The sequence below is a fragment of the Molossus molossus genome, unplaced genomic scaffold, assembly GCF_014108415.1.
Source record: "Molossus molossus isolate mMolMol1 unplaced genomic scaffold, mMolMol1.p scaffold_m16_p_23, whole genome shotgun sequence".
In the NCBI taxonomy this organism is placed as follows: domain Eukaryota; kingdom Metazoa; phylum Chordata; class Mammalia; order Chiroptera; family Molossidae; genus Molossus; species Molossus molossus.
In genome coordinates this window covers 23,265,400-23,283,243 of record NW_023425359.1, presented here as the reverse complement: position 1 = coordinate 23,283,243, position 17,844 = coordinate 23,265,400, and the positions used below count along the sequence as shown (strand labels likewise).

At 40.8% G+C, this 17,844-nt stretch overlaps 1 protein-coding gene across 4 annotated transcripts in view; it reads left to right on the top strand.

The window, feature by feature from the left end:
• KCNT2 (potassium sodium-activated channel subfamily T member 2) overlaps nucleotides 1-17,844 on the top strand; it is a 165,919-nt gene that overhangs the window by 117,448 nt on the left and 30,627 nt on the right. For 2 of the 4 annotated variants that reach the window (XR_004961413.1, XM_036277430.1), the window contains exons 15-19: nucleotides 2,217-2,446; nucleotides 4,240-4,453; nucleotides 7,053-7,158; nucleotides 8,145-8,317; nucleotides 16,216-16,350. Coding sequence is in view for 3 of the 4 variants with exons in the window: in XM_036277430.1 (XP_036133323.1) it covers nucleotides 2,217-2,446; nucleotides 4,240-4,453; nucleotides 7,053-7,158; nucleotides 8,145-8,317; nucleotides 16,216-16,350 (858 nt within the window). In the remaining variant the exon portion in view is untranslated. Of the gene's footprint in view, nucleotides 1-467; nucleotides 618-2,216; nucleotides 2,447-4,239; nucleotides 4,454-7,052; nucleotides 7,159-8,144; nucleotides 8,318-12,778; nucleotides 12,851-16,215; nucleotides 16,351-17,844 lie in introns of all 4 variants that reach the window. The other 2 variants (XM_036277428.1, XM_036277429.1) reach the window with 2 other exon arrangements.

The window sequence follows — 17,844 nt, the reverse complement described above, 5'->3', positions numbered from 1 at the left end:
ATTCGTTGACACGTGCGCATTTACACTTGTAAATACAAAGCAGCATCAGACCACGACAGGGGCCGGGCAGGCTTCGTCAACTGCACGGGTGGGCTGTGATGTGACTATGAGCCAAGCCTCCGGCTGGGCTGCGCGTGGCCGGGTGGACGGAAACAGACGGGGTCCCGGGTGCATCTCGCTGCTCTGTGGGCACAAAAAATGCCTCATTCACTGGATGGCAGGATCCCAGGGCTCTGCCATTTCGCCAGCTTCTCCACGGGGTTCGTTTCAACGATTTTGTAGCAACTGTACTTGTGAATACTGCCAGCCTTCGAGCGCCACACCTTACTGCTTTGCACTTGTCACGGGTCTTAGAGTTGGGACACTCAGAAGCACAGGACAGGGCTGCATCTGAACCACATTCACAGCCTCTCTCTCTCTCTCTCTCTCTCTCTCTCTCTCTCTCTCTCTCTGCACCTGCATCTCAGAGAAGGCCAGCAGTCACCGGAACAGTGGCAGAAGACGTACGGCAGATGCTCCGGGAACGAAGTTTACCACATCACTTTGGAAGAAAGTGCATTTTTTGCTGAATACGAAGGGAAGAGTTTCACCTACGCCTCCTTCCACGCACACAAAAAGTAGGTTTCTGCTTCCCGAGTGGAGTTAAAAGAAAACTCCGTCTGCCCTTTGGAGCATGGTTTTCTAAAACCCAAGCCCATGCTGGTGCTCGTGTGTTGCAAATATTCTGGGAGGTTTCCGATGGTTATGGGGACGTTTGAACTCTGCCCTTCTACGTGTTCAGATGACCAGGTGTAAAGTGTGATACAGTAGCAGTATTTATTTCAGTAACTTTTAAATAATTGTTAAAATAGTTTAATCTGTTAAGAATTCACAAATGCATAAGAGTGAATCTTTTTTGTAGATCTGAATTTTAAACTGTTGATTAGTAATTTAAACTAAGTAATACTAAAGGTGATAAAAACTAGACATTTTTAAACACTTGCTTTGGCCAGAGAAATTTATTAAAAAAATCAGTGATAGTTCCTTCTAATTCAAACACAGAGCATTATTTTTATCCTTTCTTTAAAAAAATGTATTTACTTAAGAAGTGAAAAAGTATGTTTAGCCTGGCCAGTTTGACTCCGTGGTTAGAGCATCGGCCCAGGACCAAAATGTCTCAGGGTTGATCCCGGTCAAGGGCATGTACCTGGGTTCCCTGGTCAGGTTCGTGGGGGAGGCAACCAATTGATGTGTCTTTCTCACATCGATATTTCTTTCTCTCTCTCTCTCTCTCTCCCCCTACCACTCTATCTGAAATCAATGGAAAAATATCCTTGGGAGAGGATTTAAAACAATAATAATAATAAAAAAATGTATGTTTTTCATAAAAATAATATATTATCAGTATTACAAATATATTACTATAATATTTTTAGGATTTGTAACACATCTAGTATATTTCACTAATCCAATATCCAAAGTATTCCACTCTACTTCTCAATATGATTCTATCTATACGTATACTTTCGATGTTTAGAAAATATTTTTAAGCCTGATTTATTTGTAACAGTACTAGATATATTGAAATATAAATATTCAGGGCATTTTGTTTTTGGAATATCAAACCTGGAAAAGTAGAAGATTTTAAGTAATGTTTGTTAACACTCATTGGATATTATTTATCTTAATTAAGCTGCATACTCTTCTAAAAACAGAACAAAACTAAATTTAGGGACCCTGATTCTTTTCCATGTGACCTTGAGTAAGTTTCTTATAGGCCAATGGCTCTCAAACTCTTTTGACTAAAGTAAGAAATACAGTTTTACCTTTTTTGACCAAAATAAGATACGCTGTTTATAGTGAGACCCAGTACACACAGAGAATTTACAAACAATTATTACCCTGACTATAGGGTATGCATGCCAATGTTTTTGTTTCTCTTTTATTCTATTCTTCTTCATATATGTACATACGTGTATGCAATCATCAACTAAATTGATTTCTCAACACACGAAGGACACAATTTTCCTGTAAAAAAACAGACACACGAAAAACCAGAAGTCTTAAACGTTTAGGATCCTTTCAAGCTTTAAAAGGCTCTGATTTGGGGCTATAACTTTCCTCTGCCTTTTTATATATAGTTGACTTATTTTCTTCCGTACGTAAACTCAAGAAAACAAAACTAAGACCTCGGCTGAATTACAATTCCTAAACTCTATTTTCTTTTTTATGCCAAGGTTTGGTGTTTGCTTGATTGGCGCTCGGAGGGAGGATAATAAGAACATCTTACTGAATCCAGGCCCTCGCTACATTATGAACGCTACAGATATATGTTTTTATATTAATATCACCAAAGAAGAGAATTCAGCGTTTAAAAACCAAGAGCAGCAGCAGAAGAACAGCATATCGCGGTCGGTTTACCACGGGCCTGCTAGACTCCCTGTGCACAGCATCATTGCCAGCATGGGTAGGTCCCCGGAACGTGCAAACACCATCTCTTTCTTTTGAAAGAGGAAGGATGAGTATACTCCACTTCCATTGCAAGTTCAAAGTCAGATTTAGAGCATCCTTGTTTCTATGACACACTTGTAACTAAATGCACAGAACGACATTTCTAAGCGGTTAAATCGGTATACGATTCAGCGTATGCAAAGCGGCCGATAACTGTTTCATATCTCCGATTGGGTTAGAAGCACCTGACACGTCTATATTTCTTCTGTAAGTTCTTCACCCGGGTGTCAACAGGCTATTTCAAATATTTTTGTTTTCCTGAAAACTCCCCTTCCTCACCCTATTCTCACCACTGAACTTGGTTTCTATGACACAGAAGTTTTTTTTTTTATTTCTAAATCCGAACAAGTAATACTTTTCTTGAAGTTTTGCCACCAAACTACCTATAAACCTACAAACATTTAGTGTCCATCACAAGAAAAATACATCCTTTCTTTTAACTCACAGTAACACCTTCGCGTGTGCTATGGACCCATCTCTCTCTCAGGGACTTCAGTCTTCATTTTAATTCTTCCTTATTATTTAACTTCTTTTTTTTTCTTTCCAAAAACACTGGCAAATTCCTCCATCTCTCTCTCTCTCTCTCCCCCCCCTCTCTCTCCCTCTCTGTCTGTCTGTCTGTCTGTCTGTCTCTCTTCATATTTCTACCGCCACACACACTCTGAAACAACATCTTGGTAGATACATTTCTTGGAAGAGTTGTCTTCAGCTGCTGGCTGGAAATCTCGCTGTCCCCTCACGGGACACTGGGACTAGAATAGGAGACGTTGGAGCTTCGTTTAGGGAACCAAGTGAAAGACATCTGTTGGTTGAAGGAGACTGAACAGGTAGTGGGTTCATTGATTACAATTAAGGTGTCAGAGAAACCCCGGCCAGAGATAAACACTGCAGTAAGCCGCGTTTACAAAATCGAGGTTAGCACCCTCAATGTGAAGGGCCTTGGGCTGTTCAGCGGGGTTCTTCTTACTTCCAGGAGGTTTTCCCACGGTTCTGGGCTCGGTTTAGTCTATCAGGGCAAAAGTCAATTGTCACCAAAAATCAGAGCTGCCCTCCTGACCCCCTGGTGGAGATTCCTCCTCCTGTCCCTAACTCCACTACACTTTGTCACACCACTCCGTTTACTTTCTGCCCGGTATTGATCATGACCTAAAATGACTTTTTTTTTTTCCCATTTATTTGTCTCCTGGATTATTTTAAAGATAAACCTACACGTGTAGAAAACGTGTCTGTGTTTGCCCCCGCGTATCTCAAATGCCGAGAGTAGAGCTCACCACAGAGTGGCTACTCCATGACTATGTGCTGCACAGACGTAAAAGATGAACTGTTCTACTGTAAAAAGTGGTCGCAGATCAGTAAGAGAAAGATACGTCAGCAGAACGGGGGGGAAAGAATACCATGAGACATCCACAACATCGAAATGGCCAAGAATTTTGATATAATTTTACATAAATATAAATCGAAACAAAGTATTTATTTTTTTTTACTTTCAATTTGTAGGTATTTCTGCATTTCGCAGATCTTAGGTTTCATGCTATAGGGATAGGCTCAGCAAATATACTTACACAGACAGTGTTTTTATCTAATGAGCCCAAATGGCCACATTAAAGACGGAAGTCACCTCTGAGATGGAAGGGTAAGCGAGATTCCTGGGTAGGCGGATCACCTTGCCTGTCACGGTGGTCGTGGAATGATAGGTCAGTAGTAACGGTGGCGCACCCTCTGCTGAGTTTTCGTGTTTCGTTGTATTAGGGACTGTGGCCATCGATCTGCAAGACACAAGCTGCCGCTCCGCCAGCGGCCCTACCCTGTCCCTGCCTGCGGAGGGAATCAAAGAAGTCAGGAGGCCGAGCATCGCCCCTGTGCTGGAGGTTGCAGACACGTCCTCCATCCACGCCTGCGATCTTCTCAGCGACCAATCGGAAGACGAAACGACCTCAGATGAAAACATGCCCTCGAACCTGGAGTGCGTGGGTTGAGATACTCTAAGATTTACTGGGATCTGGGCTCGCCACGGGAACTAATGCCCTTCCGTTCCTCCTTCCTCCTGCACGTACTACAACGAGTCCTACATATTTCTCCCAGAACATTCTTCTCCTAGACTCTCTCTCTCTCTCTCTCTCTCTCTCTCTGATCCAGTAGTCGAGACCTTCCGATTTCTGATCCCAACATGACAGGGTGGGGCAAAAGGAGGACACACAGAGTTCATTCTTCTATTATTATGTATTAATTATTGTATCATTTTCTGTACGAACACCTTAAAACCTCCTTTTGCCCCCACCCTGTATATTTCCTGGTTCAGTTTTCTCTAACAAATGCTTTATTCTTTTTTTTTTTTAATCCTCACCCGAGGACATTTTCCCTTTTTTTTTTTGTTCAGGTAGAGTGGGAGGGAGAGAGGGGAACAGAGAGAGAGAGAGAAACATCGATGTGAAAGGAACACATCGAGTGGCTGCCACCCGCACGACCGACCAGGGCCGGGGACAAACTGCAACCGAGGTACGTGCCCTTAGCGGGAACCAAACCTGGGTCTCTCAGGACCGCAGGCCGACGCTCTAACCACTGAGCCAAACTGGCCAGGGCACAAATGCTTTATTCTTAAAGAAAAAGGTACATACGCCAGTATTTCCCTCATGTAAGTTTCTGTAATTGTTGGTTTGGGTTGAAGTCCACGGTACCGCCCACCTTTAATTCAGTTCCACGTCCATACTGGTGTCCAGTCGGTTATTCAGTGGCCTGTGACAGATTCCTCCACCCCAGTTCCTCTCTCACGTCAGAGCTCAGTGGGCTTTTCCGTACAGTTTGCAGCAATAACTTTGGGAATAAACGAGTAAAAGCGCTTGTTCTCATGACTAAGCTTCTATCGTAAGCAGGACCAATGTACACGCTGCCGGTCACAGTTTCGTTTTCATTTGAGTTTGTCTGCTTGTGAGTCCACGAGCTACCGTTGTGCTTCCTGAGCACAGTGGCCAGTGGCCTTCTCGGTGGAGCCTGAAACAGGTGGTTTTGTGTCACCGTCCCACGTGGCGGTGCTCTGTGCCAGGGACTCTGATGAACCAACCCAACCTGCAATGTCTTTATCCGCACACGGAGTGTGACTGTTGACTCATAATGTTCATGTGAGGATTAACTGAGATCCTAGAGAAAATGTGCTCAGGACAATGCTTCTTGTGCAGAGTAGGCACAGGAGTACTGATTACTGTTAGATGTAACAGCAGTCACCGCGGCAAGGGTGACACTATTTAAACTCTTCTCCCAATATTTTCCATATAATAGATGATCAGCTAATGTTAAATTAAACTAGAAGGAACTAAAATATAACTGAAACTTTGAAAAATCCTTCTTTTAATTCTTCACGCTTCTTAAGAATTTATTACATGGAACTTTGGTGTAGCCACAAAACACAATCTGCTCTCTCAGAAATCAGCAGTACCCAAATCTATTTATGAAATATTTGATAGGAAGAAGGAGAGGGTCGACCAGTAGTCTATTTCTAGAACCGGTGTTGGGAGGTGTGTTTGACATTCTTTCTGAAAAGATCAAGAGGTAGCAGTTTTTTTATTTCTAGAAAAATAAAACAATGAAGCAATAGTGAAAACGATCAACTTCTAACTGAGCAAAAGGTGCTTGGTGTTGCCCTCATAGCTAATGGGGTCTGGGAAACAGTTTCAGTGAGGTTTGACATTTCTTGGTCTAGAAGGTCATTTTTTGGTCAAGAAAAAAAGATCTTGTTCATGTTCCATAAAGGAATTTTTGTCTCCACTGGACTTCCTTTTGTTTCCTCATTTTCACTCATGCTGCTACTTTTTGACAGTTTTGTTTTGAAAATTAGCACAGCCCCAAGGTGCAGCAGGCTATTTCTATCAAGTCAGCCAACTGAGTACCCGTGACGATGTTTTAAGCGTGATTCTAGCGAAAACTCTTTTGGGTGGTGGTTTGACTCCATAATTAACTCACTGTTCATTCCTCTTGGGTTACGAATCCAATGACTGTTGACAGAGTGGGTCATGGCAACGAATTTTGCTTTAAGTGTGTTTTGCAAAAATTAACACGACTCTAAAAATAGCTGTCAACATCTTGTAAACTGAGAATTGGCCAACTATTTTTGAAAAGAAGTAGCTAGCAAATATTGTAGACTTTACGTAACATATGGTTTTGGCAGCAAGTGCTCAATTCTGTTTTTGAAGCATGAAAGCACCTAGCTACAATCCCATCAATGAACGACGCTGATTGGCTATGTTCTAAAAAAAAAAAAAAGCACGGATACCGAAATTTGGATTTCATATCATTTTTCATACGACATGAAATGTTATTCTTCTTTTGATTTTTTCCCCAGCCATATAAAAATATAAAATACCACTTTTAAGTCACAAAACCAGGCGATGGGCCAGACTTGGTATGTGGGCCCTGGTTTGCCTTTCCTGTTCTATTTCCTTATCAAAATGTCGTTGCAACATAAAGTCACTATATCTCACTCTATCAACACAGGGGATTGTGGCTGTAATTCAATGGTCCGACTTTGCACATACTGTCCAAGAGGATTCAGTGTTTATATTGCTTTACAGGTACGCTAAAGGCTACCCACCCTACTCCCCATACATAGGAAGTTCACCCACTCTCTGCCATCTCCTTCATGAAAAAGTGCCATTTTGCTGCTTGAGACTAGACAAGGTAAGCACTTGCTACTGTTATTTTCTGCAAAATTAAATTATACTGTTTTATGATGACCTATTCGAACCATTTTGTACAGTCTACATATTAAGTCTGTACAGAGTAAAATAGGTTCAAAGAATAGTTTCTTTTCAAATGTAAATGTAAGTACATTGAAAAATCATCGCAATGTGCCCAGCCAGTGTGGCTCAGTGGCTGAGTGTCGACCCTGCACCAAGAGGTCGCCAGTTCGATTCTTGGTCAGGACACAGGCCCAGGTTGAGGACCCAGTCCCCAGTGGGGGGCATGCAAGAGGCGGCCAATCCATGCTCTCTCATCGATTTTTCTCTCTCTCTTACTTCTTCTCTCTTTAAAATCAATAAAGAAAAAAATGTAAATATAACCCATAAAATGGCAAATTTTTATTTCTGAACTGCACTAAGATTTTCCAAATTACCCAATGAGCCTGTGAGTCTTGTTTTTATTTTATTAATTTTTTTTCTTTATTGATTTTAGAGAGAGAGGAAAAAAGGGAGAAAGAGATAGAAACATCAATGAGAGAGAACATCACATCGACTGGGGGTCGGGTCCACAACCTGGGTATGTGTCCTGACCAGGAATCAAACCGGTGACCTCTTGGTGATGGGTTGATGCTCAACCACTGAGCCACACCGGCCGAGCACACTGTGATGATTTTTCAGTGCAGACACACAGGTATCTCTAGTAGCAAGTTTACTTTGCAATATAACGTGTGTGCACACGTATGGCTGACTCTTCCCCCACGTCAAGTGATATCACTGAAATTTATTTCTCTGATTGATGCCAATGAATTCCCAAAACATGCTGGAGAACTGGGCATAGACAGATGTAACTATTTTCAAATGTGTTAGAAAATAATGCATTTACCAGGTTAGATTAATTGTACACGTCCATCTATCTTACAAACATCCACCAAATTCCAGCAGTGTATAAGCATGTTTTTTCTCTGTGTGCATTTTCTTCTCTAGAGTTGCCAGCATAACTACTATGAAGACGCCAAAGCCTATGGCTTCAAAAATAAACTAATCATAGTTGCCGCTGAAACAGCTGGGAACGGATTGTATAATTTTATTGTTCCTCTCAGGGCATATTATAGACCAAAGAAAGAACTCAACCCTATAGTTCTGCTGCTGGACAATCCGTAAGTATATCGACAAGTAAATACAGAAGCGAGACGAAGAGTTTTTAATATTATCTCAAAAATAATTTATTTCTGTTTGCTTAGAATAGTTTAAATCTGCCACATTGTGGCACGTGATTCATTGGGGAGATGTATACAGAGTCATCATCGAATGTGGTTGTATTTCACAAATACGATTTAAACCACTACTGGAATATCCTGAGGTTTTTATTTAAAACTATTTTTCAAGTGGTCACCACTTGATACTGGTGGGACACAGGTCACTGAAATAATTAGTTATTTTCCTTAACTTAATCAACTAGGAAAAACTGAGCCCAAAATGGACACTTTTATTGTCTTTCTAAAGACATTCATGATCAGAGGAGCATATCAATGATCCATTTTTTGATGCTGTACCATGACTTTTTAATCATTCTTCCACTGTTAAAAAATATATTTTATTACATAACATGAGTAAGAAATGCTTGATCATGTTCATTAATTTTGGAAAAGTTGAACTGAAATACTCTTGTGAAATAAGACTACTCGAGCATTACAAAATCCTTATGCAAATATAAATATAGGTCACTGAACGCTATTGTTAAATTTATTGTATCCTAAAATTATAATATTCTTCACTGTGACTCAAAATTAGTAGCAGATGGCCCTGCCAGTGTGGCTCAGTGGACTGAGCATCATCCCAGGGACTGAGAGGTCGCAGGTTCGATTCCTGGTCAGGGCGTGTGCCCAGGTTGTGGGCTTGATCCCCAGTAGGGGGTGTGCAGGAGGCAGCCGATTGATGTTTCTCCCATTGATGTTTTTATCTCTCTCTCTCCCTTCCTCTCTCTCTAAAAAATCAATAAAAACATACTTTAAAAAAAATTAGTAGCAGATGGTCCTCAGATCAATACCATCTTTTAGGATCCTCTAACTCCCCTCTTAAATTTCTAAAGGTTGCAAACTTCAGAACAAACTGAAGGAGGCCAAAGTCTGTTGCCCCATCTCTGCCTTTAAAGTTGATCAAAACAAACTTCTCAAAACAGAGCTATCTCCCCAATATATCACATCTTCCCGGCATTGTTTATTCTGCACAAACCATTATCAAGGTGGTTGCCGATGCATCTTTTTCAGCCTCATTATCACAATGATACTCAACTCTAAAAACTGAGCACCTTTCTAGAGACTTCTGTTTAATCGTTTTCAGATCTGATGACTCAGTGACTTTTTGATACTATTTCGGCACCCAGGGAAAGGAGAGGTAACTTTAGGGCAGATGTGGGGGAACAGAAACGTGGACCAGAAGCTTGCTAAAATGAATCGCGGGAGAATAAGAGGTTGGGTGTGGGATGGCCATGGCAATACAGGTGCTTAAAGCACCCCCGAGGCCTTGGACTACATCCTCATTCTGGAACTTCTCACACAGAGATGCTCTGTTAACTTAAGACGGGGCCTTTGCAAGCCGGTCACCTGAGGACATTCCATCTCAGGTGGCTTAGCTCAGGCCCCAGAATACAAAGAGTAAAAAGGGAGGAGACTTGTAAAGAAAGAGGTGGAACTATACTCACAGCATCCCCACTGAGGTGCAAATCTCCCAACTGCATTCCTGGACCCAATTGCAATGTGTGTTGGGCATGGGGGTTCTCCATACCTCCCACAAGCAATGCTGGCTGGGAATACTAGCTGGGTGTCCTAGAACGCAACACAGTCCTGATACAATCTACCCAGAGACACCATCTGATCTCACAGGATAAGGGCTCAGTTCTATAAGAATACACCCCACCCAACTTCAGAACCAGTTCTAGAATCAGAACCTTCTAGAATTAGAACCTTCTAGAATTAGAACCTTCTAGAATTAGAACCTTCTATGCAATTCATAGTTCATTGTTCTTTCAACTATATGAAATTCTGGAAATAGAACCTTCTAGAATTAAAACCTTCTATGCAATGCATAGTTCATTTTTCTTTCAGCTATATGAAATTCTAGAATTAGAACCTTCTAGAATTAGAACCTTCTATGCAATTCATTGTTCATTGTTCTTTCAACTGTATGCTATTCCCTCACAGGTTTTTGCTATATGCAAAAGAATACATTGTCAGTTCTTTTTAGAAACAAGAATTGTATTTCAACTTTGGATTATTATGCACTAAAAATGTCCTTTGCTTTCCTGATGGCTTACATTTTGCAGCCCACCTCGACACGTGATGCTGTCTGTTAGATGATTTTTGTGGGGTTTGATTCTGTCTCAAAGGGTTAGGATAACCGTGCCTGCTGTAAACGTTATTAGCTCCTGAGTACTTCCTGAAAGCGGTATCTAATGTTTTTATTTGTTGTCCTCTGTTCCTTTGGTCAGCAAATGAGGGAACAAGAACTGAACATCGATAAAGCATGTTCCCGGAGGGTTAATGGAATCCTGTGTTAAACAATTTGGTGCCTGTTGCTCTGCAGAGGCTAGTATTTTGCAATGTGTCCTACAATATTACAAAGACAGAGGGTGCTGAGTTCTCAAAATGTTTCCACGATAAAAGAATTCGTGCTCGAATGATTGCATGCAATATAGTTATTAGTTAGCATAGGGCGGCTGGATTTGACTTTAAATTCACACGAGTGTTGCATATAAAATAATATGCGGTCCCTGCTATTCAGGAAACTTAGTGACAGGCCAATGAATTCAATGTACTAGAAACGAAACAGATTTAATATCCCAATAATTATGGGATTTCGAAATGTAAATTAAAGTTATTGTATTCACACACATGAGTGCCAAAATAAGTGTTCGCCATATTTTCGAATAGAAAGCCCTTCTAGATGTCTGAGGGTAAAGAGATGAAACCTAGCCTCCCTGGGAGGGACTTGCACTTGGTCTTGGTTCATGAGAGCTGGTCGGGGTTCTGACTGGCCGGTGGCCCATGTGTCTGGTTTGGTCAGCTGATATCCCGATGTCAAAGATTTTGATCACCACCCCAGCCTTAAAGGTCATCTCGCCATCCGATAGCACCATCTCACGAGAACTAGAAAAGAGAGTCCAAAACTTTGGGATAGAGGACCCAAAGCAAAACCAAGATGAAGAGCAAGGTGTAGGCTTGTGTTCCTACTTTTTTTTTACATCTTGTGTCTACTCGCTCTTTATTAAATCAGTCTCCTTTTCACAGAGTCAAGCAAAGTTCAGCTCTGCTTAATTAAAAAGTACTGGTACATGTTTGCTCTATCAAGGCTCTTATCAAAGGCATTCAAACTTCGGATCATACATTTGTGAAAGAAGGTTCAAGCCTAACCTCTCAGTAGACCTTTCGCATGTTATCGAATTTCTATGAACCTCAATTTTCTCATTTGTAAAATGAGTACGACATTTATCTTAACACTGAAGTGCAAAATCTGATTCATGAAAATCAGTCAGGAAATGACAGTTTCTTTCCCTTCTTCCAATCAAGAAAATGACGCTGTCAAGATTTAAACAGAGGGATGGATTGGTGTGAAAACCCAATAAACAGAAAAAGGAAAATTTATTTCAAGCAGTTGAAATTAAATGAACTACTTATATATATTTCAGGGAAGAAATAAACCACTGAATGGTGAAATTATGAAATTCTAACAAAATGAACTGTCTCGCTACATTTATTTCTTGAATTTGAAATAAAGAAATTAAGATTATTATAGTTGTTAGTAAAATGGAAAATAATGATCTTGAACTTTGCAAATCCATGCAAATTCACACACTTTTTCATATCTTAGCAATAACTAGCTAATTAACACTCACATATAATAGCACATTTTTAAAATGAAAAATTTTGTGAGGATATGTTTTTGACTCATAAGTAGGCATCTCTCATAAAAGAATCACAGTTATGACTTTGGCTAATGATGTACACATTTTTTCTGTTTCTATTATCAATTGTTTTATTTGTAAAACTTTTATTTTTTATTACTTGTTAGTTTCAGCATGTTTTGTTCAACAATACATATTGAGTAATTCAGTGATTTAAAAGGTGAATTCTTTTCATGATAATTTTATATAATATATACATTTTATGGACACATATACTGTATTTGTGGATATATTGATATATTAAGGGTTACGTCATAACTCTGTATAGCCCTTTGAGAAAGCTGCACGCTAATTTAGTTCCTTTGGGTCATCTAACATTTAGTTCCTCATTTTACAAAGCCTCCTCTGCGTGAATAATTTTTGAACTCATCATTAAGACCTTTTAGTCATAATTAAGACTATCACTTCTGTATTTTTGTAGAATAATGCCATAATGTTTCTGATTTAGAAAAAAGAACCATTTGCTTTTATAATTCTGCGTGCATCGTCTTCTTCATCACAAGTACCAACAGCGCTTTTTAATGATGAAGGGGAGAAAAGAGCACCTAAAATTAACCACTCTTGTCAGCCGTGTTTCGTTTCGGAAATGCAAATGAAGTCCTCTTCTTGCCCTGGTTGTGACGCTGTGTTTCATTTTTGTGACCCACCTGCTGCGTAGGCCAGATATACATTTTCTGGATGCAATCTGTTGGTTCCCAATGGTTTACTACATGGTGGGCTCTATTGACAAGTAGGTGGAAACGTCCGTGGCGCTCACTGGTGTGGTGTCCCGTGGTTCGTGCTGTGCCGTGGCCCGTGTTGCATGCTGAGTGGACTTGGCCATGCAGTAGCCCGTAGGTGATGTCCTCTGCATGGGGAGCTTGTGGTCTCGTGTGCTGTCCGTCTTGGCTCAAACTTCCTGAGCGGTCATCTGTGACCGAATTCAGGCGAATTTTGCTGCATGTCGATTTGCTGATTTCGTCCAGTTTCGAAAGCCGTTTCAGTTTGTGCTGCCTACAGTGACAGCGTGAACACTTTTGCTGAAAATCCGAAGGCTCCGCCTGGTGACGCATGGGTACCATTATATTCCCTTCCGGAAACCCCCCAAACAGTTCAGAGATGCTCCCTTTACATCAGATTTCCACATCAGAGCACTTCCTGAAGTTTATTCTAGGGACAGCTATCAGAGCTCACAACTTCTTAAAATGTGTTAATGAAAAGGTCAAATGTGTGCAATGCTTTAGGCTTAAAATACAATTGTTTTCATATGCATGGACATGACATTATAAAAGATGTAAGAACTAAAAGATCATAAAAACAAATATCCCTATAAAATGGGTTAATTTTTTTATTTAAAAAAATGTCAGCCAGAGCCTTCAAAGTAAAACGTGTAACTTGATCCACTGAGAACATTCATGCTACATGTCATCCTGCTGATGTTGCAACAACAGAGTTCTGTAACTTTTTAAGTGTTTATTGGCTGTGGGCACTTCAAGACCAAATAGAGCGACAAATATCTAGCCTCCACGGCACATTCCTATAATTTACCCTATCCGCTGTCATAGTAATCCAACTCACTAAACTATAGTCAGATGTATGAAGATGATGTCAAGTCACGAAAGTGAACTTAACCCGTAGTTTGTCACTTAGTCATGTTCCGCTGACATGAGAGTATTCAATTAAAATCCATTGGAAACACAGGATATTGCCCATGTAACTATACAGCAAATTCTTCCTCTGTAAAGAGCTAATGGAGGGAAGAGCGGAGAGCATCTCATTCCTGCTCCAGATGAAAGACAGTGTCTACTTGCTGATAATTACTGAACCCTTGTCGATGAGGGTTCGCTATAGACTATTCTCTCTTGCTTCTGCTTGAAATGTTCCCTAAAAACCAAAAAAACCTCAAAAACCCTTTGAATGAATTACCATACACCCGCAGACACGCCCCAGACTCTAGATCTCAGTTCTAGATCTCCCTGAAATGAAGCCTTAGAGAAGGCTAGGGAGGAAAACTTTGCCAATTAGATTGTGTGGAACTTCTTTCGGTCCGTACCGACTCTGTTCGAAGGCTGCCATCTGGTGGCCGACCTGTATACAGCGACCCGCTGCAGAGTACTGGGGAGCACGTGGGATGAGTTACAAGAATACGTTGGCAGGCAAATTAAAATAAATAAATAAACGAAAGAAACAAAAATATAATGCAGTATTGAGTGCATAGAAAAATGAAAACTTGATGTTAAAACACGGACAATAAAAATGTTTCTACAGGGTTCAGTAATGCCATTCCAGTTTTTGAAAATCATTTTCGATAGATTCAAAGCCATATTTAATAATAATTACTAACATAACCTGCCAAGGGTACATGTAAACAACACCAGCCAGCTTGAGTGTGGAATTAACGGATACCTGAAGGTGCAGGGACTAGCTTCACACACACTGTCTTAGTGGAATTTCTGTCCAATTTCAATTTCATTCATTTATTGCTGATGAGATAGTCATCTTTCTTATCATAATTTCTATCTGCATATCTTTTTCTAGTCAAGCTTCCCTTCTACCCTTCATCCTTCCCTTCTCCTATATACATCATTATAACAGACAGATTTTTATTTTTAAAGGTGGAGAAAAGATTAAGAGCTGAAATATCAGAAAGTAATTAAAAATGATAATAAGGTGAGTTGAAGTCATAGGACTTAGGCATACGTTCCATAGTTCCTAAAGGACCATATCACATTCATTTTCCACCTACTTCTCTCTTTCTTTACTGTACTTTAATAGATGGAAAAGAACAACGAGGATGAATTTCCTAGATAAAAGGAACATCCAAATAAAGTATTCTTAGGGATGTAACTCAGTCATCATATTGACTGGATGTTATGGTCCTGGCTCCTCTCCCCATAGGAGATTCATTTGGAATAACATTCTTATTATTTAGCCATAAAATCTCTGCCACAGAACATTGTTCCTGATTCAAGCATAATCATTTTTCTGGATTACTCCTTGGGATCTTGGATGCAAAGCTTTGCTAATACTCTCTCGCCTATAACAGAGGAAGGCATCCTGCCGCCTGCCTTCCCACGAGAGGAAAACAGTTCCCTCCACCTGGCTAATTCCGTCCCCACCATGCCCTTGGGAAAGGCCTTCAGGCAACTGACTCTCTCGTTTGAGAATCTAGAAGGAACTGCTGCTCTTTACGTTTTATACTTCCCGTCTTTAATCAGAAGCTGTGCACATCAGTGAGCCCGACTCTCACCGGTCATCAATCAGCTCTGTACCCAGAACACCGTTACACTCATCCAAGTGTTTGGTCTCTTAGCCAATTCAGTCCTCTGTTTCTAGTGTATATGAAGCAGAGGCAAAGAGGGTGGTCCCTCGTTCCAGCTTTAATGACAACACTTTCTTTTCATTCAATACTAGGCAAGGTTTTTTGTCGGTGATGGGGGAGGACACCGACTCTATCATAACCTGCATGCATTTGTAAGCCAGGTTAGCCCAATTATTTAATGCAACCAGAGGAATTGGGTTACTCAACCACTCAAAAACATTAGGCTAAGTAAACGGGAGGCTTGAATACCGCTGCTATTTATATATTTTCCATGCTCTTGGCTGTGCGGAACCAATTTGCAACACAGCTTTACAGAGAGAAGTAGAAATTTAAAAGTAAACATTTCCCAGTTTTATATATCTTTATCAGACTCGACCATCTCCATGAACATAGGCATTCATTTTCACACTTACCCAAAGCACCTGCGGGATAAAAAGTGGACGTCTTTATGTGCTAACTGTAAAAACAAAGTTTTAACATGTGTTGTTACCGCATGATTCCAAAATGGGCGTTTTCCATGTTTTATTCATAGAACTAATACGTATTATTAAATAGAGAATCTTCACACGTGTGTTTCGGAATAGTTGAGATCAAACGAAACGTAAATAGCTCCAAAATCAAAACGGTTTCGTATCAGAGAAGACTGTCTGATCATTCGCATTAACATGGGCCAGAGCACATTTCTGTGAGGGCCACGCTCAGGGTGACCTGCCAAAGCACAGGGGCCGGCCCGTGTCAGCACCAGGCCTGGGACTTACTGAAAGTGCCTTTTTCTCTGTTGGTTTTTATCAAAGCCTAGATGACCTACTCAGGTGCGGAGTGACCTTCGCGGCCAACATGGTGGTGGTGGACAAGGAGAGCACCATGAGTGCCGAGGAGGACTACATGGCTGACGCCAAGACCATCGTCAACGTGCAGACCCTTTTCAGGTAAACGTCGGCACCCCAGCCCTGCCGCTGATCCGGCTCAGCAGCTGTGAACAGTCGGCCTCACTCTGTGCACCAGGAGTGAGCACGAGACCCTGAACACTGGAGGGATCTCCATTCCTTTGATCATAAAGCAAAGACCTAGCTCCTCGCGGTTGATGGGTACTGTGTGACGTTAAATTTCGAGCACCAGGTTAGTAATTCTTTAAAAAATAGATAGAACAACCAATCTGTATTCTTGCCTAGTTTAAAAATAACCAATTCTAAAAAACCACGTGCGGAAGCAGTCATGATCGCTCGTGGTTTGTTACGGACCCTGCATGTTCTCATTTTGGTTTTATATTGAACAGCGGCCAAAGGTACGCATTGATATTCTGCGTAACTAGGAATGAAAGGTTACAAGGCTGTGAACAGGTAATTTACCCATCTTAGAGCCAAGTCTAAGCTTCTCCTTGCTATTTTCCTGTCTTCATTCATTAAACTCACCCTGACAGAAATGCCCGCTACGGTCATCCCATCCTGATCAGAGCAAAGCTCATACCATAAGCAAAGTCACCTACAAATGTCCTAAAATTCAAGACATCGATGTCACTTGAAATAATTCTTCTTAAAATCATTTGAAGATGTAAATAAAGTCTTGTTTTGGTTTTCTGAGTTTCACAGAAGTGTAAAGGGACTTTCTGAGCCATCCAGTTGCGGAAGGAAATACAGCAATCTGAGCTCTGCCATCATCCGTCCTCACGCCACTGTCCTGGCTTCATATTATTTGCAAAGCATCGATCGAGGGTCATTGCTTGTTTATCGCTTGAGTTCAGAACTCAGAAGACAGCCTAGATGTTTATATGATCTTCAGCAAATTACTTTCCTTCTCTGAACCTCAATGTTTTCATCACAGGTTATGAGATATTCAAAAATATACATGCCTTGTGGTTTTTAATCACTCAATTCATGCTAGCTGCTCTAATTATTAGCAGTGTAACCGTCACAACCACGGGGCAGGCTGGAAACATCACAGACCTTGCAATCATACGAACTAATTCCACTGGGCACAGCTCACATTCTGAGGTTCCAGCAGACACTTGGTAACGCTGGGAACTCAAGTGTGTGTCTTAACCTTGTGGCAATGGTTTTCCTCACCTATAACACGCACATGGAAACCCTCATCCTAACCCTTCTGCAGTGTTAATGCGAAGACCGGAAACCGGGTGTACAAAGGTTCTATCCCAGCACCCGGAAAACCCACCCTGAAGTTGAATTAGAACCTCTGACAGCAGAAGGAGAAACACACCCTCTGAAGTCACTATAGGGAGGCGGTGTATTTAACATATAGCTAACATAATGAGCGATAGAAAATGGTACATGCACATAGCCCATGCTTAAAATATGACAGACATAAGCAATTCTTTTTTTCCTAGAGAATAAAAAAGGTAATTACAATACAAAAAATTAATTCAGAAGGATGAGATTTATAGCCAGTGAATACAGTAAAATTATGCC